The sequence below is a fragment of the Lycorma delicatula genome, chromosome 12 (assembly GCF_047948215.1).
Source record: "Lycorma delicatula isolate Av1 chromosome 12, ASM4794821v1, whole genome shotgun sequence".
NCBI classification, from domain to species: Eukaryota; Metazoa; Arthropoda; class Insecta; order Hemiptera; family Fulgoridae; genus Lycorma; species Lycorma delicatula.
The window spans coordinates 65425461-65452191 of NC_134466.1; the positions used below are offsets into that span (position 1 = coordinate 65425461).

The window sequence follows — 26731 nt, forward strand, 5'->3', positions numbered from 1 at the left end:
TTTTAACTTAAAATCTTATGGATGTAGCGTTGTTCAAGAAATTACTGATGAAGACAAAAGTTGCTCATGTACACTGATAAACAGAATAAACTTACATGAACAGTGATAAATCAGAATGTGGGACAGCAAAAAGCAACATGAAACTGAAGCACGTTTTTCATACCCCAAAGATGAACAATGTCTTTTATGCTATTAGCAAAGCTAAAGTTCATAATATACTCCTCTCATTAAGAATACATAAATGGTATTGTGTTCCTGGATACACCATAAAATTTTCTCATTTTATAGTTGACCAAGAAGGCTTTTATTTCCCACTGGACAGTGCACCCCATACTACTGCTCAAAAGTCTTAGTCTCTTAGATAACTGTTGCAACTCCAGATTGGTGAATTGGTTTAGCTGATCCAACTGCGTGGCTACCTAGGCCCTGAATTTTGATGCCTTTTGAATTTTTTTTATTTGATTATGTTTAAGTGTTTGTTTTGTCGTTATATCTTGCTGAACTCAAAAATTGAATCACTGCCATTAGTTGCAGAACTAACACTAAATATGATGTATCGTGTATGGCAAGAACTCATTTACAGGTGGGATGTCTACCTTACCACCAATTTTTCTCACATTGAATCAAAGTGATGATTTTACGAAAGTAATGTATCTTGATGTGATACACTTTGAATTATAACCTTATTCCTAAAAGAGATCCTAAATTTCTTACATAGGAAATGTTTTCCTTATAATTGTTTAATTTTGCTGTAAATGTCCCTGCAGACGAATTCTGTATACGTTCCGAATAAACTTCAACACACCTTCAAAGTTGTAATTTTTTTCTTATAATACTTGTTACAGCATTAAAGTATATCAAAGTAAATATTGCTGTTATATTTTTTAGGCACTTAACTGGATAAAAAAGAGTGAAGAAAAGAATAATTTAAAAATACTATCATTTAATGATGCAGATTTTTTAAAGTTTGTTGAAATGGCCATAAAATATGGGTCACCAATTCTGTTTCAAGATATTGAATATGTTGACCCTGTTATTGATAATGCATTAGAAAAAAACATTAAAGGTTTGTTTTTAAAATATTTTTTTATTAATATAAATTAATTGGTTTTTAATCTATCTTTATAATATTCCGCATCTTTTTAAGTATTGAAAATTATTATTATAGGCATGATCTAAATTATTATTGTTAACTGTTTAAGGCTACATAAAACTGGCAAAGTGCTATCTAGGTTAATCTACCTAAATGGAAAAAAAATGTATTTCAATACGTAATGAAATTTAATTCTTAATGAATAATACAGAACTACTTGATAATGTAAAGAGCAAAATGTTTCAGATTCTAAGATTTCATACTTTTTATTCAAATTAGATTTTGTATAAGAATCATGTAACTGTATAAAAATCTTGCAACCTCAAGAAATAGAAAACCTTGAAACTTGGAACTTAGAAAGGAACAAGATAAAGATACAGCGTATCCCTGTTGGTTATAATATAAAAAAAAATAATATAAAATGAAAAATTTAACTTATTCTTGTTGCTTTTAAATAATTATTTTAGAAATACAACATTCTTATTTAAGGGACAGATAATCAATCTGTACATAGTAATCTGTGCATCAGTGTCTGGGTCACTATTATAGACATATCACTGAAATAATGTTAAATATCTATATTATACTATTTTAACTATGTTTTTAATCTAAGTTTCCATATAATGTTTTGCTGAAGCAGAGATTTATATGAAAGTATTAAGTGTAGCGGAACAAGATAAAAAGCACTAAGTGAAAAAATTAATTTTTGTAAATAATCATAATCTCCTGCTAAGATGCAATTTGAAAATTATTTTGTTACATCTATAAATAAATGTTTTATTCTGATTGATAGATATAATACATTACAGAAATCACAAAAGTAAAATGTAATATTAATACACTGTATTAAACATACCTGATGTGATCTATATAAAGTATAAGCGCATGCGTGCGCGCACATGTGTGTGTGTGTGTAATATAAAACTACCAAAACACTGTAATTAGGTAAGATAAACTTAACATATTAATTTCCAATAATCAATTTTTATAGTATCCTGCATCAGTTGGTATTGAATTCTATCACATTAAAACATATTCATTTAATGATTTGTCATTTTATTCAAAATTTTCTGTTTTGAAAATTTGAACTGTATTATGAATGTATATGTAATTATTAATTTTTATCAATACAGTAGTCAGCATGATAATGAATTATTGAATATTTAAAAAAAATAATACATATATGGAACACAGAAACAAGATGCATTTATAATACATCAAAATAAATAATCTTAATTGTACGAGAGATATGTTTTATAGTAAAACAAAATAACTGTTTAAAAATTACACTTTTTTTCAATATTGTACATTAAATTTTATGAATGCACATATGTAAAGATAAAATGTATACATCAAAATGAGTTTGTAAATTCTACATAAGCCATATTTTATGAAATGTAAATAAAACAACTTTTGTGATTTTATATTCTGTAATGCAGCATAGGTAGTCAGTTGTTACCGATTCAATTAAGACATACTTCAGAAAATTAAATATTTTAAATCTAAAATTAAATATTTATGTCTACCTGTAAGAACTCATTAGTTTAAAAAAAACAGCTTTATCAGCAACCATATAGTTCATCTTTCAAACATAACTTTTTGCTGGTAGTAAAATTTCTTATTGATTTCACAGCAGTATTTTTGTAAAATTGCGTTCACAATTTTATCTGCTCCAGGATACTTATGCCTTCATCAGTTTAAGCAAGTCATCCATTTTGGATTCTGTTAGTAGCATTATATTATTCTATAAACATTATTAATCTCTGCTTTTTATATATATTTGGTTTTTATCTTTGTTAATATCTAATATTAAACATTTTATTTATTAGAATAAAATTATTGACGTATTCTGAGTAATTTTTTGTTTTAGGTTACCGCCAAATTACAGTTGGCATCTTCTACAGCTAAAGATATAGAACAATTAAGAAACTCTTACAGAATTATTGCAACAAGAGGAGCAATATTATTTTTTGTTCTTTATGAAATGTCAGCCATTAATCCTATGTACCAGTACTATTTAGCTTCATACCTTGAAGTGTTTGCTTATTCTTTAAGAAAAGCTTTACCTGATGCTGTTTTAAAGAAAAGAATAAGAAATATCATTTATACTTTATCTAAAAGTGTTTATGATTACGGATGTACAGGTAAAATAATTTTCTCTCTATATATATTTTATAATAATGTTACAATTTTGGATACTTACGTGTGTTATTAATGTTTTATAAAATTTGCTTTTAATGACTACTATAATAATTTAGAAAATTTGCATATTTTAAGAGTATAAAATTCCAGGTCAACCAGTCAACCAGCTAATTTAGATATATGAAATATTCATATATCTATATGAATATAGATCTAATATATGAATATAGTGTCTAATTGTGATAAATCTAATATAATTTGTCATTGTCCAAAATTAAAAAGAGAAACTAAAGTTAAAGTGTTAAGATGTATTTAGGTGTTATAGTGGCCTCTCATTTACGCTGGGATGCTCATATCAATTATACATGTCACAGGCTCAAATATTTAATTCATAAATTTTATAATGTAAATAGATAAGAAATCTGACTATATCTAAAATTGTTTCTTTTGCATATGATCAGTCAATGCTTCAATATGGAACAAGTGTGTGGATGGTGTGGCAAATATACATCTGAATAAAATTTTTGTAATCCAAAAATATTTACTAAGAATGCTTTTGGTTAGACCTAGGCTTTATCATAGCAGGGATTTATTTAACAAATTAAAGGTCCTATCACATAGACAGCTATATATTATTAATATATTATTGTACATAAATAAACAAAATGTTTTTTACCATTAGTGAAACATTATATGACCTTCAAGCATTACATTTGAAGTATGTCATACTAATATAAATGTTTGTAGAAGACAATTCTGTTATATTTTTAATGAGTTAATAAATTTCATCCCTAATCATTTCATATATGCTAGTTATAATGAAAATATCATTAATGAAGTGATTAAATGGACTGTATTGATAGCATCATTGAGAGGCTCTTTTAAACTACAGTTTTGTTTTGTTTTTTTTCATTAGATATTGTTTACTGTGAATTATAACTAGTATACGATATTGACTTTCTGATATATCGGCTATTTTGTTTTTTGTGCTATTGTATTTTTATAATTACATCTTTTATATTTTATTTTTATTTTTAAATGTAATTTTATTATATTAAATTACAGTATATTCTTAATCTAAATTTTTGTAACTCGCACCGGTGCTCAGTTTTTACTTTGCAGGTATTATTACTTCCTGTATTCTAATATGTGTTTTTTTCTATATAAAAGAGGGGGAAAAAAGAGAAAAAAATTGAATTGAATTTTATTGTATTAATAATAAAATTGTGGATTAATTCTTATAATTCATTTTTTCAAAAACCAGGTTATTAATAAAGTTTTCTTAACAATTCTTTATTGTCAATATTATCCTTTCACGAATCCCAATACCCATTTTAGATTTCAGGACTTGAATGCTTTCGTAAATATAAGAGAATTTAAATTGTTATCCTTATTCTGCTCACAGAAGTAAGATAATAAATAAATTTACATTTTCATACATTCTGTATCCTATTGAGAGCAGAAATTCAGAAAAATTATATGTATCTGCAATGTTACATATAATAATCTACATGATTAATAAGCACTAATCTCTAGCGATTAAGAATGGACTAACCTTTTGGAAGTTACCATTCTCTTTCGTAATGATCAAAAATCTTGGTTTGGGAACATTATTTCCAAACAAAGCTCTTCTTAAATCTTTACTGATTTTATCAGCATCTTTTCTAATCTTATCAGACTCCTTTCTATTTTCCTCTTCACTTGTGGCAAACCGGAGGTTTTTAAACGAGGGTGTTTACGTGCACCCTCTGCCACGTTTGATTGTTCAAGTATATTCATTGTGTTTATCCCTTCTGTAGCAAGGCTAACCGGGGTAAACCTCCACTCCAGGGCTACTAACCTTGGAGGTCCGATCTGGTATTCCGGTGGAACCGGCATATGTCCTGGCAGAGAGTGTATGCGCAATCTCTGCACTGACTCCAGGCTCCTACTCACCGAAGCTTTCAGAGCTCCCATGGCATCTTCTTCTCTTTCTGATGCCAATGACATTCGCTGGCTTACATCAGGTGATGAAAGCTTCGTTCGTGCTGTTAGCATCATTGCTATGGAATCTAAACTAGTACTTTCCGGCGGCTGATGAGCTGGATTCGATCTCTAATGGTGTGCTGAAATAGATGCTCTCGCCGAAGCTGTTCTTTGAGCTTTTGGAGGCTCCATTGTTGCAGTTTTTGTATCATCTGTGTCGGTGCTTTCTCAGTAATGACTTGCACATCCATTTCGGTAGACTCAGATTTTCTTGTCAATTTCCTTACCCTTGTGACTAGACGACAGAGTGATCTGTTTCTCTTTGCCAGATAAATCAAGATTTTTGACTTTTACGTCAGTTGGTGGCTTTATAATCGCAGGTTTTCTGTGCTGCATCGGTACATCTCATATCAACGACGTCAGTCTGGTAATGAGCCTTCGCATATTTGATTGGTTCTGACCGATGAGTTGACTCAATCTTTGTATCAATGATTTTTTCTATCATTGGTGCAAGACTTGGTGCCATCGTATTAAGCAAGCAACTGCTCCACGTTAATTTTTGAGGAGGAGGGGGTATCAGCTGCTTCTGCATAAGTGGTCGATGGTCGAGGTGTTCTTTGACTAACAATTTTCTTTGCTTCAGGATAACTAACCTTCTGAAGCGTTTTAACTTCCTGAATGGTCGTTTCAGATTTATATACTGGGCAATTCCTGGATCGGTAGTTGTGGTGGCCTTTACAATTAATACAGATTGGAGGGTCTTTACATGGTTCACCCTCATGTATCTTCATTCTACATATGCAAATTTCCTGCGCTTCACATCTAGCTGTAGTGTGTCTGAATCGTTCACTTAAAACACCTCATAGGCTGTGGAATGAAAGCACGTACATCAAGCCAATGTGTATGCCAGCTCATACCTTTTCAGGAAGGTAGGCTATTAAATGTCAGTACATGTGAGGGCGAAGGAAGAACCTCACCATTTCTTCTCATTGTTAGTCTGCGACACTGACTCACTCCTTGACTCGACATTTCCTGTACTATTTCTACTTCTGTACAGTTAGTAAATTAAATTATATTGTTTATATAGAATTAAATATATTATTATATCTCGTTAACACTGCTTTACTTTTACTTTGCAGTTTAGTTGATGGGATTTTTTAATTTGCCTGATTGAAATTTTGTTTGTTCATGTTTTGTTTTTGAATTCAGGGTTGTTATCTACATGGGTTCTACTTAGAAGGTGCACAGTGGGATATAAAAAATAGTCTCCAAAGATCCTGGCCTAAGGTACTGATATCAGATCTGCCTTATTCATATATTTCCAGTGGAAACTCACCGTTTAAAACTTCAGGTAATCTTTAACAGATCAATACACAAAGCTGTGTATCCATTCCGGAGCTGTGTAATGTTATTTCAGTCGTGATTTCTTGAAAATAGTAACTCCTATTTATAATGGCTTTTAATGATTTTTTTATAAGATTATACCTTTAGAAGCTTATAGATGTCATCAGTATTTATGATCTCTATATTGGCACTCCTTCACTCCTGCCTCATATTGATGGAATTTAGATAATTATATATGCGTTAAGGTTATATTTTGAGTGTGTGTATGTATATGTGTGTGTAACGAATCCAAATAAAAGTACAACAAATTCCATAATAAAATTTTGTTTACTTAAATGAATTGTTTTTGTATTTAACATTTTTTAATTGTAATATTTTGCTCGGCCCATGAAAAAAGTTTTCTTTCCAATTTGGCCCGTAGGCAAAAACTGTTGTCCACGCCTGTGCTAGAAGCATTAGTTTTTGTTGATAATACTGCTTATACAATTTTGTACCAATGAAGCCTTAACAAAGACATCTTTTCACATGTGTCTCAAGGTGATTTGCTCATAGACACATTTAACCACGGTCAAGAATTAACATTTATCCATCCATGCCTGTTTGACTTCCACTACATTGTTTGCTGTGAACCAACACCATTTAACAACCATTCTTAATGTTCACTAGAAGTAATTAAATTCATATAATCTATTCATCCATCATAATTAATTCAAATAAATATTAGTAAAAATTTTGAATTAAAAGTTTATTTTATAGAATTAAATTTTATTAATCAAATAAATCTTTCTGTAAAATTATTTTATATGTTTTATTATGGTTGTAATTTTATTAAGATATTGGTGATACAGGGATCTTTACACCTATGCATTTACACGGTGCATACATTTATATTAGATAATGAAAGAAGCTTTAACTTTTCCATATCCTTTCCTGACCCTTAAACTGTTTTGCATTAATCATAATTTTACATAAAATCATGTGATTTTCCATTACTTCTATCCAATTCACAAGAATAAAAAAATAGTTTATCTACAGCTCTGTGCCTGTAATCACTATTATTATGCTATTCATAATTAGATATCACATGAGAGAATCATTAACCTTAATCTAAGAAAATTTATTGTCTACACTTTACAGCTTTAATACGTAAATTCTGTACAAAATGCAACAATAAAAAAACAAAAGATATTAATTACAAACAGAAAAATTATTTGACTAAGGCCCAAAGAATTTTCTGTCATGTAGACTTTCAAAACAATTCAAGCTCATTCACCTGATTTTTCTGAAGTAAAAAATAACTGATCACTTTACAATTAATTATATGCCAATCAGCATGCATTGTCTTTTTAATATATATATATATATATATATATAGGGAAACTTATATCTTTTTAATTGCTTCTACTCATGTTACTGATGAAAGAAGATTGTGAGACTGAATTGGATTAAGTTATTGTTTGAATTACTTGTATGATTTTATTAGTAAGTAATGTAGTTTGCAACTGATGAATTACACTGGGGAACACAAAAGAATTTTTTTGTCTCAGGAAGAAAAATATGTGATTCTGATAGTATTTTTTCTCCTGAATTCAAATATGATATTGGTTTTCCCCCATCATGCAAGGTTTTTTGAGAGGCAAGCATTTATAATCTCAAACATTTTAATACTTTCTGCATTCTTAATTACACAATATTCAAACATTTGACTCATCTAGAAAGTAAGAAATGACGATTTTCTGCTATGTTTTGCCTGTGGAGCATCCTTCTTGATGGTCCAACAATAATTGGCCAGCATATTAGCATTCCATTTGCCTTGATACCTGTTTTCCATAGCTGAAATCTCCTGATGAAAGTGTTCCCCATGCTCATCGCTCCCTGCACAAAGATTTTCCGGGAAGAAATCTCAGTGCGAGTGCAGGAAGTGTACTTTTAAGGACATGTTACAACCTAAATTTTTATAAGATGTTATACGATCATTGACAATATCAAGGTAATTTTCCACCTTTCGATTTCCCAAAAAACTCTGAGTAACATTTTTGAATGCTTGTCAAGCTGCTTTCTCCAGTGGATTCAATTGTTCCTCAAACTTTTCATCATGCATTAGTGATCATATTTGTGGACTCACAAATATTCCTTCTTTAATTTTTGCATTAGTAATTTTAATTTTAGGAAACTTCTATTTTAACTAGATGAAATCAGTACTATTTTCCATGGCCTTGACAAAATTCTTCATTAATCCTAATTTCATGTGTAACGGAGGTTGATACACATTTTTAGGATTACACAATGGGTCATGTTTCAAATTTTTCTGTTCGGGAATGAGTGATTCATGTTTAGGCCATTCTTTTCTAATGAAATGGTTATTTCTGTACTTGCTATCCCATTCACACAAAAAACAACAGTACTTTTTTGTAACCAAGCTGCAGACCAAGAATAAGTGCAATTACCTTCAAATCACCACAAATATTCCATTTATACACTGCATATTGAAGCTTTTCTAATATAAATTTTAAGTTTTTATATGTTTCTTTCATACTAACAGAGTGAGCTGCAGGTACTGATGGAATTTATTGCCATTGCCATTATGCAGAAGCACAGCTTCTAAACTAACTTTAGAGGAATCAATGAACAAGTGTCATTCTATTGGGTTATGTTCATTACAAAGTGTCTCCATAAGAAAAGAAATGTCATTACAAAACATTAAGCTGCTTTCTTAAGAAAAATAATCTTTAAATTCAGAATAATGATTACGATAAGTACATATCTTTGTATTCTTTTGAAGAAGATTCCTTCCTTTTTTGAAGAAGAAGAACTTCCTTTTAGCCAGGAAACAAGCATTTTAAACTGTTTTTTGGATAACTTGAGATCGTTAAGATTTTCTTGAGTCAGTAAATGAGGCTCAGCTGAACTGCCTTGTTCAAAAGTTGTATCACCAGAATCTATTTCTTTTTCTTACTTCCATCAGACTCTGAGCTGTATTCATCTATTGCCACATGTTCTGGAGGCTTTGGTATGGGCAATTCTTCACAGTTTGGAACTGGTCTCATTGCAGATTGCAAGTTAGGGTTCACTACTGTTTGCTTTGATTTTGACGTAATCCCTTGAATGTTTGTTAAGCAGAAATAACAGTCAGAAGAGTGATCTTTGGGTTCCCTCCAAATCATAGGGATGCAAATGGCATGTGGCGTATGCCATTTTTCCATGCAGTGAGAAGCCTAGAACACAATAAACAACAGATATGTGGCCAAGGCCCATGTTTGGTCCCTGACGTTACACCCAAAATAAAGTTCATAACACTTTTTTACTAATGGAGTAAGGTTTTATCTTTGGAACTCGAGCATCACTTCACCACATACATAACAAAAATTGTAAGGGTGATTTAGACAAACTACAAACTTAGCGTTTTGTAACGGTTAATGAAAGTAACAACTAATTAAATGAAATAAGTTGTAAATATGTAATACACAATAAATAATTCAGACACATAAAGTACTCATAATGATGTGTTTACTGGTTCACTACTTTCACAACTGGCATCGTTCTGATGTGTGCTATACTAGATCATGTTTGTACATGTCTATACACATCTTAACCTGCACAACAGTAGCAGTGTTACCCTTTGAGTTAGCTCATTTGTTTCAATCATATTTACAATGCTCTAGGAGCTTTTACTTGACAATGGACAAAAAAAGTTTTAAAATATTAAAAAAAATTAAAATAACAAACTGTGGGTGATAGAAAAATTCTGAATATATATTTGAAAACAGGATAAAAAACTACATTAAGTACACCTATTGATACTTGTGATACAAAAATCATGTTGACCAGTGTTATTTATTTATTGAAATTTTTTACTTGTTAATACTTGATGTGCAATAGATGAAAGGACCAGTTTATTGTGTAGATGTGAGTGGGTGTGTCCACATGCACAAGCATGTGATTAATAACTATAATTATCAATTAATTAATTTATAATTATCATAAAAATAATAAATTCAGTATCAAATCTTATACCAAACAACATATGTGACATGTGCCTCTAATTTTTTTTTTTATATTAGTCCATTGTTTACACTAACTCTGATGTAAAATTGCCCTAAAAACTCAAAAACATTCTTGAGAGATATATCAGTAAAATATACCTGTTAAGATTCATGTATCCTTTCCTCTTTATTAATTGTAAATAAACAAACTGTATCTTCTTATTTTTGTAAAAGTACATGAAGTGGTTATATTCATTTGGCCTATTTCACCAGCTAACTTTTATAATATTACTCTTAATTATTGTATTGTGCAGTCTAATTATATATTTAATGTAGTCATCATCTACACCATCATCAACAATGCATTATTCATTTTAAACATAAAACTTCAAATATGAAACATGTAATGGTCATTATAACATATTAAACTTATATTTAAACAGATTGAGCAATGACTATTTATTTTGATTCTGAACCAGCAAACTTATTATATAGAATAATGACATTTAACTAAGGTATTGAATCAAAGCGGTTTGTTATTCAACAATACCTTCAGAAAAAATGTAGTATTCTCTTAAATTCTGAAAGTTACAATTATGAAACTACATTCAGTTAGAGTAGCGAGATTATTTTACAAGATCATATTGATGTTATAGCTGTATGTCCCTTATAGTAAATACAATTTTTCATAAAGTGGGAAAGATACAAGTAAGAAGCTACATATAGTTGTGGCAGTGAAATTATTTTGATGGACTACAATTGTATTCAATTCGGTTTGTATAGCTGCTGACTCTTAAGAGTATACTGAACAAATTTTTGAGATACATTCTGTCATTTGACCCTACATTTAAGAGATTACAATGACTGTTTTCTTAAATGTAGGCCATTAGTTTTGGATGCTTTCAGCCTAGACTTCCTGTATATAAAATGCATGGGTAGGTGTGATCAACATGCATATTGATAAAACGTATATAATAACTATATTTACCTGTTATAAATTTGCAAAATAGTTTTGTTTTCCTAAAACATACTTGTGATAATAAAGTTTTCAACCAAATGTGTAAATATAAGATAAATAAAGTACCTTATTATAATAAAGTTAACTCATTTATAATTAATTAATATCCAAAACCACTTTGATTATGAATATATCTTAAAAATATTCAATTTTTTTAATACGTGTTTAGTGACTTTTTACAAGATATAATACTTAATGTTATTGGAATTCAAATAGTTTTACGTTATTCATAATTACCTTTGAATTATTAGTTATTTTTAATTTACAGGTTATTATTGATAAAGGAACCTACAAGGGAAGTACCAAGAATCGCATTAATCATAAGAGATGTGTAAATAATTCAGTATATGATGGAATTATGAAAGAAAAATCCATTGAATATAATCAAAGTTATAATTCAAAATCACATTTACATATTCATAAAAAATGAAAAATTATGATTGTAATTTCTGCCAAAAAAGTTTTAGTGATGTTTCTTATTTAAAGATGCATATTAATTTACACACCAAGGAGAAAAATTATGTATGTAAATTTTGTCAAAAGTCATTTAATATTAAAAGCAATTTAAAGAGACATCTTAATAATCATACAAAAGAGAAAAATTATGTTTGTACATTTTGTGAGAAGTCTTTTAATCAAAGTTCTAATTTAAAATCGCTTTTAAATATTCATACTAAGGAGAAAAATTATATTTGTAACTTTTATCAGAAGTGTTTTTTATGAAATTTCTAATTAAAATCTCATTTAAATATTCATACTAAGGAGAAAAATTATATTTGTAACGTTTGTCAAAAATCATTTAATGCCAGAAGCAATTTAAAAAGACATCTTAATATTCATACAAAAGAGGACGATTGTACTTGTAACTTCTGCCAAAAGTTGTTTTATCGCATTTGTGATTTTAAAAAACACATTTATTTCCACTCTAAAGAAAAAAATTAATGTTTGTAACGTTTATCAAAAATCTTTTAAGTTTTTTAAGTATTGCACTATTGATATGTAATATTTTTATACATAAAAAATCTTTTAATAGAGTTATATTTTAGAAAGACATCTTTGACGTTATTCTTATTAGAGAATCTTTATGACCTTTAAAATTCTTATATTAAGAAAATTGATTAAGGAAAAAAATTAATAGCTTTCTTTCAAGTGTGTTTAATTTAAGATTCATATAACAAAATTTATTTAATGTTTATAATTTAACACACAATTTACATTTTTCTCACTTTTATATGTTGCAACTAAAGGTGGAGAGGTTTCAATTTATATATTACTGTATTTTATAATGTGTGGGTATGCATGCTTATGAACATTTTAAGTCCAGAACCATGGCAATCAGAAAATTTGGTGTAAAAAAGTGTGTGTAAAGTTCTTAAGTGAGACTTGTTATACAAATCCCAAGTTACATGTGTTTTTCTTGAACATTTTTTCCTCAAGTGCATTTTCACAAATTACCGTGACATGAATGAATTTAAAGCCTCATTGTGATTTTATATTAAAGTTAACTTTATAATAATAATAAAACCACACAAGAAGTGTGTAATCTGATATCTGTGCCGCAACTAGTTTCACTGTTTTCCTCCATGCTTTTATGAATACCATCGTTTAATTTTAATGGTTCTGAAAATTCAAAATAAATTAAACTTTAAAAAAGGCAATAGAAAATTGTTTGTTCAGTTTAAAAGATTATTTATGCAGCTTATTAATTTTACACATACTATTTGTTCCGCACAAGCTCTTCCCTTTCTAAACCACCCTGATGTATTCTCCAAGTTGTTTATTGATGTGCCCTTGTATTCTCTACAACTTTTGTAAGATTTTATAGATTACTGAAAAAATAGAAATTCCTCTGAAATTATTAACTTCCATTTTGTTTCCTTTTTTGTGTAAATGGTAAATTAGGGCAGATTGCACTTGTGGGATTTTTTCTGTGTCCCAAATGTTTTAAAAATAATTTCTCTAATAGATCATATATTAATTATCTAATAATCATAATTTTAAAAATTGCATTGTTCTCACCAGATGCTTCAATAATAATTATATATTCTTTATTTTTTGTTTATTTAGGGGATTTGAGTTTTTTAGTTAAGTTACTGGTTTCAAACAGTTGAGCTTTTCTTTGGGGTTCTTTGCTGTTTCAATAGTTTTTCATAATAATTTGCTAAAGTTTTGTTATCACAGGTTTATTCGACTTAATTAAAAATATTTTTACTTAAATTTTATCTGTAATTAATTTTTTAGAAATTAATTTTCTTTGTGAGTAGACTTATTTTATTGTAATGAAAATTTCAGTTTATTTAAATTTCAGTTTTAGAAATACACGTATAAAATATAAATTGTAATTCTTATGTGATAATAATATTTTGTTTATAATATAAAATATTTCAGAATTATGTATTTTGATTTTTGTATCTATTAATTTTCAAATGTACATTCCAAGTGGTTCATTTTTTAATCTAATAAACAAAGTTTCACAGAAAACAGATTGTTTTTTTTATTTAAAACATTCCTTTTTATAAAAATAAATAGATTGTATTACTGTGACTGAATGCAAGTTTATTAAAAATATTTTGTGTTATTACAATCATTAAAACTTTACATCCAGGTTTGGATTTCTGTAACCCGGAGTTCTGATATTGGTGGCTTCTTATCAAAAAATAGATTGTTTTGAGATGCAGCATTTATAAAAATATCATTTTTTTGTCTTTAGTGATCGACTACTTTGGTCATTAGCCCCATCCCACTTCAAAAAAAATAAAAAAAAAGTTCAATAATTCACATTCTCGTGAAAAAATGTTCAAAATTTCACATTCTTCTATAATTTCAAATCCAAAAATTACCGCCTAGGCTTTCCTTTCTTGCATTTTTCCATTCTGCGAACGGCCTCAACTTCCGATGACAGTGTGTCTGAGGCTTCAGACATGGCATCGTCTTCTCTTTCTGATGCCAATGACGTTCGCCGGCTTACATCAGGTGATGAAAGCTTCATTGGTGCTGTAAGCATCGTTGCAATTGAATCTAAACTCACAAGCGATGCACTTTCAGCGGCTGATGAACTTGATTCAATGTCTAAGGCTGTGCTTGGGCCGGCTGATACAGATGCTCTCGCCACAGTTGTTCTCTGAACTTTTGGAGCCTCTGTACGTACAGTTTTATTATCGTCTGTGTCTGGTGCTTTTTCAATAATTACTTGCACCTCCATTTTTTTGATTGACTCAGATTTTTCCTGTACTCTTATCACAGTATGCTTAGCTTTATGACTCGTCGTCGGAGTGATCTTTTGGTCTTTGTCAGATAAATCAAGACTTTTCTTCATTACGTCTATTTTTGGCGTTATAATCGAAGGTTTTGCCAGTTTTTTAAACCGTGTACGTAGATTGACAATCTTCTTCGCTTCAGGGTAGCTAACTTTTTGAAGTGTTTTAACTTCCTGAATGGCTGTTTTTAATTTGTATACTTGGCAGTTCCTAGATCGACAGTTGTGGTGCCCTTTACAATTAATACAGATTGGAGGGTCTTTACATGGATCACCCTCACGTATCTTCATAACGGATATGCAAATTTCCTGCGCTTCACATCTAGCTGCAGTGTGTCTGAAACGTTGACACTTGAAACATCTCGAAAGAAATCAAAATTTTAAATAAGAAATGGGGTACAATTTTTATTTTTTGAAACTGTTGATTTATAATTCATAATTTTACTAATTTCCTAGATTGTCCTTTTTGTAAACTAAACTTTTCCTACCGCATTTAGTTTTCCTCCATTCTTTTTACTATCTAGAACACAATTAAAAGGGACCATAATCTCATTACCTTAAGCATTTTTTGAATTTAATGGTACTGTTAATTCAAAATAAATTTAACTTTAGAAAAGGCGTGGAAATTGTTCAGTTAAAAAGTTTAACATTTATGTCCATTTCTACCAGCAGAATCGCATACCTTTTTAAAATATAATTATATAGTTCTTGTATTTCACCATTCTTTCTCAGATTATTAATCTTACACAAACTATTTGTTGTGTTCATTAACTTCCCTTTCTAAACCGTCCTGATGTATTCAAATTGTTTATTGATGTGCCCTTCTATTCTATTCTCTAAGTATAAGTGACTGAGAAGAGAAGTTCCTCTCTAATTACACTGATAAACATAATTTTTGTGTATTAACATGTGATACATGATTTTAATCTGTTTTAAATATGAACTCAGAATCTTTCTATCGGCCACCATTTTTGAAATTTTTTCAAATTTTAATTAAAGTATGTTTTCATTTTTCCGTAAAGTTAGCATTTTAAGCTCCCATATATTGTATTTTGTTAGCTCATTTTTTATCGCTTAACTTAAACATAATTTGTAAGATATAAATAAACAATACTAGAAAAAGAATTAAATCCGTATCGCAGTCACATATTATGACATCATATCTAATACTGAAGAGTGAGCCTTCACGGACAATATTAATCATGTCTAAATAGGCCAAAACATGTAGCTGAAAACACAGCTGTGTTTGTATTAAGCACTGAATTTAGGAATGAATTAAAATTTTGTTCAGTCTTATTGATGTCTTAAGTTTATTAATAGTGCAGTGTCATAATATAATGCCTCAAAATTGTGTAAATGATGCGGGTGCCCTTTGTTATGTATGTGGAGAGTTTACCGTAAAATCAAATAGAAAAAACATTTACACCTTTAATTAAAAAAACATGTCATTTGTACTTTCAGTGTAAAATTGATTAGGATAAGATGCAGGCTCCTCATATAGTATGTATTAATTGTTCTGTATATTTAAGAGGATGGCTGAAAGGTACACGGAAGGCTTTGCCATTTGGTGTACCTATGGTTTGGTGTGAACGAAAGGATCATGTAACAGATTGTTACTTTTTTTTAACAAGTGTGTCTGGAATTTGTAAAAAATTCTAAACTTACTGACTGTAAAATACCCTTCATTGCAATCTACAATCAGGCCTGTACCTATAGTGAAATTATTCTGGTTCCTGAGCCATCTGAGAATGTATGTTTGGAAAGCAGCGATGAAGAATCAGGCAGTACTGAAGAAAACAACAATGATTTTGATTTTGAATTATCTTCCAATAAGACACATCTTATTGGAAGATAATAAAAGATGAATCTGAACTGTTAGGATCAAGACTGCAAGGTTGGAATTTACTTTAAAAAAATACAAAAATTTTAGGCTTTTGAAGCCGACAAAAAGAACTTTCTCAGTACTTCATTGATGAAAATAATTCGGTTTATTGCACAAATATTGATGAGCTTGTTGCACTTAGGACAAGTTCATAAACAGTCCTACTGTTCATAAAAGGTGCCAGTCCTACTGGCACCTTTTCACACATTTATCCAAGTATAGTTTAAAAGTGGTTCTACTACACAATGGTAGCAAATATCATTTGATACCTATCGCTTACGGTATTAATTTGAAAGAGACATACAACGTCATGAAAGACGTTCTTGAAAAAATAAATTATAAAAAACATATATGGTGATTTGAAAGTTATAGCTATTTTGTTAGGCTGCAGTTAGGCTATACTAAGTGCATGTGTATTCTTTGTGAACGGGACAGCCCAGGATAAACATTACATTACCGAAGAATGGAAGAAACGAGAACTTAACTCCAAATGGAAAAAATATTATTCACGATCCCTTAGTTGAACCCAAAAAAATATTTTTACCCTCTCACCATATCAAGCTAACACTAATAGAAAATCTTGTAAAAGCAATGAATCCAGGATAGTACTGGATTTTTGTACATCAAGAAGAAATTTCCGAATGTAAGTGAAGGAAAAATTAAAGAAGGAATATTTATTTGTTGGCCCTCAGATAAGAGAGTCGGTCAAAGATGATATATTTAACTCAATATTAAATATTGTAGAAAGTGCATCTTGGACTTCATTTAAAGATGTTTGTAAAAATTTTCGACAATTACCACAATATTGTTAATCAACTTCTTACTTCATACAGAGGTATGGGCTGTAATATCTTTGAAAATACATTTTCTCCATTCGCATCTGGATTTTTTCTCGGACAAACTCGGAGATGTAAGTGATGAACACTGTGAACATTTCCACCAAGACATTTCGGTGATGGAAAGCCGCTATAAAAGGAAATAGAATACTAACATGCTAGCCGATTATTGTTGGACATTAATTCAGGATTTGCCTGAGGGTGTTTATAAAAGAAAAGCATCATTGAAATCATTCTAACACAGATATGACCGTGCAAAATTATAAATTTTACAGATTTAACCATATTTTCTCTTAATTTTTTTTGAAGCGTAATTTAATTTAAAACTAAGGGTGATAAAATAATTGTATTTACCGATCTGTAATGCATGCAAAAAAAAAAACAATTCAAGAAATGGTATCACACTTAGAGAAACATAAAAAAAACTTTTTTTGTCTATCAGTGTTATAACATCCATTTTTTCAACTTTTTTATGTATAAAGGATGAATTAAGGCAGATTGCCATTCTTGTGGGATTTCCAAATATAATTTCTCATAATAGATCATACATTAATTAGCTAATCATAATTTTAAAAGTTGCACAGTTATTGAGTCCCCCCCAAATGCTTCATTATCTTTTTTAGAGATCTGATTATATGTTGTTTATTTGAGAAACTTAAATTTCCTTTAGTTTTAAATCTTTTATATTATCCAAAAATAATAAAAAATTTCTATTTGTTTTCATTTTTATTTATATGATTTTTCTCAGAATTAAATTTTTTTACAAAGTTAACAATTTTCCAAATAATATAACTGTTATATACTATAACAAAGTTACTTTATTCCAAACCTACAAAAGTGTATTTTCCAACAAAAAATTTTGTTTTTCTTAAAACCTAAGTGAGAGAGAGGTCTGGGACCATTTTTATTTTATTTTTTTACATCAAAAACTATAATAAGCATCAAATTTCCCCCTGATTTATACCCTAGAATTTTAGTAGTTTAATTTCACAGAGGAAGCAGAAAGCTGGGCTATAAATATTTTGCGAGCCAAAAGTTGCTAACAACCTGTTTTCCGACCTATGTTTATATGAATTTTTTTATATTGGCTATAGAATCATCTTCCGAGAGATTGCCGTGAAATCTGTGATAACTATATGTATGTATATTTTTTTCTTTTTCAAACATATTTACTGCTCTATCAAATGAAGCAATTTAAACTATATAAAATACACAAGACATTTTTCAGCATAAAATGGTGAAAAAAAAAGAAGATTAACATAGAACACAAGTAATTAAGTTTTATAATACATTTTTTCAAAGTACTTTCCTTCTGTTACTACACCCTCTTGCCATTGAAACAAGAGGGCGTTACTACGCCCTCTTGTTTCTATAAAGTTGGAAACATTCTGATATGCATCTAGATTTTCATTGCTTCAGTCATCATGTAATCAGCATATTTGTATTTTTCTCCTTTGGAACATTTTTAAGCAAGGAAACAAAGAATAAGCAGGTGCCAAGTCAGATGCTCCAGGGTTCATACATAGTCTCATGCCAGGTATTATGATGAGCATGGATATGTACTGTTGCATTGTCATGCAAAAGAAAACAATTCTTTATTTCCTATTCTTCAAGTTGATTCTTCCTAACTCTCTCCTGTAAACAAAAAAGCATAATGAAGTAGATTTCCTTGCTGGTATTGTTCACTTCAAATTCAGGAATGTATTTGTAGTGAACGATATCCTGCAAATCCAAAAGACTTCAACAACTTACTCCTATCCAAATGATATTTCTGTGATTGTGATTATGTTGATATACACTGTTGACAATAGGTGTTTTGTCTATGGTTCATACAAAAAAAATTTTCTTCGTTATGATCTTGATAAGTCATTCTGTGGTGGAGCTCCTGCCATTGTCATGTGGGATATTTTCTAATATGCAGATAACATTTTTGGAATGATGTTTTGACAAATATGATGCAAGTTCAGACCATTATGTAGAATACTGGGATAACTTCAGACTATGGATGTTGTTTCCTTGACAGTTTTTTTCTGTCATTTCAAACAACATTTTGACATGCTCAGTATTTTCGTGGTAGAATGGAGTATCCACTACAAATGTCATTTAAGCAATAGTACAACCATCTCTTAAATACTTATAGAGATTGTAATCTGCTGTTTTCTTCATTACTGATTCACATATGCTTGTTCAAGCAGTCTTAATGTTCCTGATGGTGATTTTTTTTTTTTTTTTTAAGTAAAGTACAGAATTTGATATGTGCGCTCTTCAGTTGCTGACATTTTTCACTGTACATACATGATATAAAAAAAAAACAGCTTTAATATTGTTGTATGCAAACCAGAAAACTTGTAATATATTTTTTTTTATTAAGACATGTGAGTGCAGCCAACAGTAAAATCAAAAATTACCTTATTTCAGTTGCTATTATAAACTGTATGAGGCAATTCTGGGAATTTTTTTATTCAACTGTGTGTGTAGTTCTGTGAGAACATGTTATTAAACTTTAATATACTTTATTATACGTTATTATATATACATATATTTATATATATATAAAATATTTATTTTTATCTTATTGAATTTTACTGATAAAATAAAAATATGTTCCTAATATGAGTTCATATCTGGAAAAGAACAAAAAAAGTTATTCACATGCTGTAATATATATCAGGAGTGTTAATAAAATAAGGGAACTTTAAATAACATCACTAAGAAAAATGAAATTCAGCAAATGCCTCTTTCACCTTAAACTAATCTACTATTTAATATTACACCTAGCAACCATGGAAGAATGCAAATCAAAAATTAAGTGGAAAGAATGGCAGTTGTAACACATCCTTTTAAAGGCATTAAAAACAAAACTTTTATCATAAAATAAAAACTTCAGGCTATAACAATGTAGTCAAAATGACAGCAACTTGATTTTTTCACAGTTTATTTCAAAAGTGACATATATAGTGGTACAAATTTTGAATTATATTATCACCATAAACAACAAAAAATAAAAAGCAACCTAAATGGAAACATGAGTTAATAAAAAAAATCTTTTTGAATCCAAGTATTCATCATCAGTTATTAAAATAATATACTATCTCTGGCAATTATTAATTTCATATTTTGTTAAAACTGATAATGATTGGAGTAAATTTATTGCCAGAGATAGTATTTTAATAACTGATAATGAAGAAAAGTTCTTTTTATGCAGAATGATAAGTTTGCATTGAGATTGCTTCTAATTTGTAAGTTTATGTTATTATTATTATTATTATTATACAGCTGTTTCAATCTTTTACAAGATGTAGCCTCTTCAAGTCTAGTTCGACAGGTAGGCCTTCAACAGTTCTCGCCATGCTCATCTGTCATGTGCTGTCCTCTGCCAGTTGGTTCCAGCCACCCTTCTAATGCCTCTGTCTCATCGGTCTGTTGGCCTGGCTGAAACGGCAATAGCGACCTCGTTTTGTGTAAAGCGTTTAGCTTCACAGTCTATTATGTCCGTATGTCCCTCGTCTGGCCGCCGTTCTCAGGTTGGGCTCTGTGGTGACTATAAAGTCAACCTCAAGATCGTTCGCAGTCTCCCCCACCAGATCGTGGGAAAGAATGCTCCTGTTGGCGTTAGATAGTATTATTTTAGCCATTATTTAGGTAGTCCACACTGCACTCCTCCCGTGCGATGGTCTGTGCCGTTGCAGTCAAGGCATTTAGTGGCCTCCTTGCAGTCTCTTATCACATGGCCTTTCTGACCGCAGTTGTAATAAAGGGTTGACCTATTCAGGCCCTTAACGTACTCGTGTGATCAGCGGCCCAGCATCTTTGACACATCATATAAGCCCGGCAGTGAACCCAGCCGACCTTAATTCTACTGGAAATTAACTTAGTTGCAGCCCTCTGATTGGTTATTACTGTCGCATTTCGAGTATTTCCATAAGCCTGCCGTAATGAGGTAATTCTGAAAGACTCAGTGTCTCCAATAACAGCCGTAATAGCCTCGCTTAATTCTTGCGCTGTGATACTCTCTTCCATGTCTTTAACGTGCACCACTGCGCGTCGGTCGCCCTTAGTACGAAAATCCACTTGAAGGTCAGAAGCCCTGTCTCTCAATGTTGCGGTAAACTGAGCCGCATCTTTAATTTTGACTTCCAAGTCTTCATTTCTACTCTTGCGAAGGGACAGGATTTCCCCTGCCTCGTCTTTAAAGATCTTATCCTTTACAGTCCCGAGTAGATCAGCATACGACTTGCCCTGTGACCGGACAACCACCACTTTGCTGCCCTCCACAAGAGGTGTTGATCGCCGAGCAGAAGCGGATCTAGAACGCGTCCTACTCTCTTCAGTCTTTTTCTGCTCTACCATCAATCCAGGCGTCTCACTAGTCCTGAACAGATAGATAACCATCTTCTTAATCATGACACCAATAGGACCACTTGGCAGAACGAACGCCGCATTAGGGGCCCTTAGTAAGATCTTCTTGACCGCGCCTAGTATACACCCAGCAGCAGCCCTGTCGACAGCAGCCCTGTCGTAGAAAACAGTATACTTATTGGTCTGAGTATCGTATTCGTCATCCATAATGACAGAAGTGTCTACAGCTATCATTCCAGGCTTCTTGCGCTCTGCCATTGCCCTTTTGGACTTGATGATATCAATAAATTGGCAGGTATCTGTAACGCCCTCTGCAGGCAAGGTAATTAATTTGGCTTTAGACATTGTCCAGGCAGACCATCTCTTAGCGGTCATATCCAGAAGTTCCTCATCAGTTAATTCAAGACTTAATATGTCTTCCTGATCTGCACCAGGGGGCATATCAGTCTGTATATATTGCGAACTGGTCTCTGGAGTAGTCGTAGTCTCCTGCAGATGTTTTAAAGCGGTGTATATTTCTCTTAATTCTTTACTACGGTCATACATATAATTTAACATGTTTTTTCCCAGATGTTGTTTGTAACGCATCATCGCTTGTCCTAGTCGAAGAGTAACCTCCTTTAAGCCACCAGTATAGACCTCTTCTTCAGAGGAGGATTGTCTGATTCGTTTTTTGCCCTTGGGATCAGTCGGTTTCAGCGGCGGAAGGCCTGAGGATCCCTGTCCACTAGCATAACTTTGTTCTGCTTTATCCGCCATGGATGATAAATAACAACTATGTAGCAATTGTGTTCTCCAAGTAATTCCCTTTAATTTGATACCCCACACGTGGGGTAGCCAAAAATAAGGGGGGGTCAATGGTCCCCCAAAATCGAAAAAAATTAGGGGGTCAATCAATCGGGAATGACCCAATTCGTATAGATCCTGAACGGTTTTGATCCAGGACCAACGGGGCAGTAAAAAAAAAGGGGGGTCAAAATGGTCCAAAAGCAAAACGGACAAAAAATTCACAAGCATTGCGCAATAACGAACAGCATTAACCATAACAGTAACACTAGTGTTGTTCTCAACTGTTCAACTTGAACACTGTTGAACAACTTGAACAACACTGTTTACTGTTGATTCAACTGTTGAAGTTGAAGTTCAAGAAAAGAGCCTGATCACTACACCAACCCAAATTTGCTTACCATATCATGATTTTGTGAATACATGAACACATTTGAACTGCTTTTGGCTTTTCACTTACCCAAATTCGACAATTTTGTTTATTCATGATATGAACAAGGTGGAAATGAGCCTCATAACTAAAAACTTTTTCGCTGAAATTTTTAATTCACTTGGATGATGTATAATTTGTTTTTATTTCAGCAAAAGTCTCTCTCTCATAATATTTATAAAAAGAAATATACAGGAGTAGTACACACTAATATATTTGGTTGATATTTACTTTATTTTTAATATACTCATAATATGATGCATTCAGTTAGATGAAAATTGGATTTTCTTCAGCAATTAATAAAATATTAATGATATGTTAATATTCTTATAATCAATAAATCTAATAAAAATGGTGGGGTTTATGTTTTTTTACTTTCTCACAAAAATGGATGATGTATAATACTTTTTTTTTTTTTAAATGAATATCATTATGTTATGTATACAAATAAATAGACAGTTATATATTCAGATGCTATTTACTCATTTTTCATTAGAATAATGATGGATAAAAAGTTTGCTGGAAGATTAATTATCTCCAATAATACCACCGGTTTTATTCTATCAATGATATATTAGTATTTCATAATCTGTACAATCTAATACATCAAAATAATTAAAAAAAAAGGGGTGATAGATTTTTTTTATACTATTTTGTGAAAGTGGGTGATGTACACTGTGTATAATTCATTGTGGTAATTATTTAGAAAGATATGCACATTCAAGTCATTAATTTTTATATATGTTGTTTTCTCAATGCTGATTTTAATTCTACAAAAAAATCACTTTATTGTAGTTTTTGACTTTGAAGTTTTAAAATGAAAAATCAAAAAATTACTAATTCCCATAGCAGCTGAGAATAGTCATTTGAATTTGTTTGAATACTTTTTTGTGTTTATATTTTTTTCCTTTTCGTGTGATCCATATCTAATGTTTATTATTTGTTTTTAAATAAACCACTGAATTTTGTATCAACTGATAGATTGTAAAGAACATTATTAAATTAGTTAAAAGGGATTTTTTTCACAATATTTAATATTTCCACTATAATTATCATAATTGATTTGACTTATTTTCAGCCCTTCATTCTCAAAACTACTTAACACTCAGCTGCGAGCGCTAAACGTAATGTCAGAGGTACTCCAAAATGCGTAAACCACGATTATTAAGGTGACAATACTAGGAAGGGCAGGTAGTCACTCAGATCAATTAGAGGGAGTTCAGCAAACATAATCTAACCTCGTGTAATTATCCTTACATATTAAATTGGTGGATTGTTAGGCCGAGTCAATAATTGTATTGAGTATGAAAATAATGTATATTACTAATGGTACTGAATTATGAAGTTTTTTGTGAGGGTACTCACAAAAAACTTCATACGTACCTGCGAGGTACATAACTCAAACGAAAAGTGTCATATTGAGGTTATTTCTGATTAGGGGTCATGATTGAGGTCATTTCCATTAAATTTTTTTTTTGTCTTCAGTCATTTGATGGAGCTCTCCAAGATTTCCTATCCATCGTTTAATTTTGGTATACCCCCCTAAATCCTACATCCCTAACAATTTGTTTTACTCCCCCTGGACGGAGAGTCTTATTCTTTAAGACTTTGGGGGTTGGCGTCCCCATGGGCCTAGCCTCTGCAGCTTTTCTTACCACTATACAGTGAGCTGCAGAACACTTTACACTATACACATATACTACACCAGGAACACTACATAAATTACAACATACACACTTACACAATTACTCAACAACATCCTACACTGATATTTCTTACATTTACACTCGGTGTTGTGACATCTTACGAAACGCAACTGTAACCCAAGGTGGGAACAAATTGTACCGATGGCTGAATGGCTCTACGTAGTAAGTCTTGAACGATGACCTCTGGGCACCAGGGCGAACCCAGTTGTATTTAGCTCTAGCTCCAGTACGCGTGCGCTCTGCTGGAGTGGTCCATTTTTCGCCGGTACTCGTGGGATCAAAATTTCAGTTCCAATAATAAATACAATGATGGTTGGTGGTCCATCTGACCAGTAATTTTTTGTCGAGATCTTTTATATGTAGATATCACTGAAATAATTGATGAGCTTCGCCCCCAAGATGTTGTTGAAGTTAAGCGTATAATGAAACGGCAGAGCGGAACAGAAGAACCGATACCGTCTCTTATACTGACATTCAATCTCCCTGTTCTACCAGAGAAGATTAAAGTGGGTTACCTCTCGGTTCGGGTACGACCATTCATACCCGACCCACGGCGATGTTTCAGATGCCAAGGATATGGTCACACTACAGCATCTTGCTCGAAAATGGAGATCTGTGCTCGATCTGTTAAAGAAGGACACAATGACACTAACTGCGAAGAAGGTGAAAAATGTGCGACTGCAGTGGTTCACACATACAGCCCGCTCCTGAGATTGCCCAACCTTTAAAGAAGAAAAGGCAATTCTCAAAATCTGTACTGAGCAGAAGCTATCTTTCCCGGCTGCACGCAGAGAATATAAAATGATAAAGAATTCACGGAACCTGGTTGAACCAAATGTATCTTTTGCCACCGCTACATCGAAACAAACTCCTACAAATGTTAGTAATCAGCAGTGCGGATCCTACAATGAACTTAAAAAACTTGTTCAGATGCTTTCTGATCAAGTAGCTTCACTTACAGCCACTATCTCAGAGCTGACAGAGATGAATAAAAAGTCTTTCGTCCCAGTTAGTGAATCCAACAGTGTGATTCATATGAAAGTCCCTGTTCCCAAAGTCTTACCGGTACGGGCAGGGACTATCATAGCTGGCAGTAAGCCACCTAATAAGCTCCCCGTAAAGGGAACCCACATAATCACCCCCTCTGGGATGTCTACTGCGGCATCCCATTCAAATAAATCTCCTCCACCATCATCTCATATACTGGAGGGTATGGTTGAGGAACTACCCGACCCCAGGACATTGGAGTTCTTTAAAATAAAAAATACAAAAAATAAAAACCGAATCACGTACAACTAATTTTTATATAGTTTCCCATTTTTTTTTTTTTTTTTTTACCTTTATGAACATTATTCAGTGGAATGTTAGAGGTCTTCGGTCCCGCATTGAAGATATTAGAGTACTGGCGCACGCACTTGATCCACTAATCATATGTTTCCAGGAAACTCATCTCTACAACATGACCCAATAACACTCAGAGGACACTTCTGTGAGAGATACGACTGTCTAGTAGACAGTAGAGAAAGTAATGGAGTGGCTATTTTCATGGATCAGGAAGGTGGTAGAGGATTCCTCGTCACCGAGTTTTGTTTTACCTGACGGAAAAATCTGTATGGCAATAAAATGCATGTTAATATATACGCTGAGAGGGAGAATTGGTCAAATAAAAATGGTGTTGTTACAGACAACCGCAAAAGCTCAAAGTGGACCTGTTCAGAGCATCAGGTTGACGATGCCAGCAGTTTCTGGCAGTAGCACGCTAATAGTAAGATCCGCGGGAAGATCATGTGCTGACCTTCTTCGCACTGTAAAACAATGTGTTACAAGAGAAGAGTGTGGAGATGTCCTGGCATTACGTATGGGTGCTGATGAGCGATTATGCATTCGGGTCAAGGGTCATACAAATGCAGAGGGTTTAAAAAACGTACTCA

The 26731-nt window shown here is 31.6% G+C and overlaps 1 protein-coding gene across 1 annotated transcript in view; it reads left to right on the forward strand.

Annotated features, from left to right (window-relative positions):
• Positions 1–13088, forward strand: part of LOC142333229 (dynein axonemal heavy chain 10-like) — a 44728-nt gene extending 31640 nt beyond the window's left edge. Inside the window, exons 8-11 of the mRNA XM_075380215.1 lie at positions 889–1066; positions 2964–3237; positions 6410–6551; positions 11814–13088. Of these exons, the coding sequence (XP_075236330.1) occupies positions 889–1066; positions 2964–3001 (216 nt within the window). The 3' untranslated portion in view covers positions 3002–3237; positions 6410–6551; positions 11814–13088. The remainder of the gene's footprint in view (positions 1–888; positions 1067–2963; positions 3238–6409; positions 6552–11813) is intronic.
• Positions 13089–26731: the final 13643 nt, after the last annotated feature.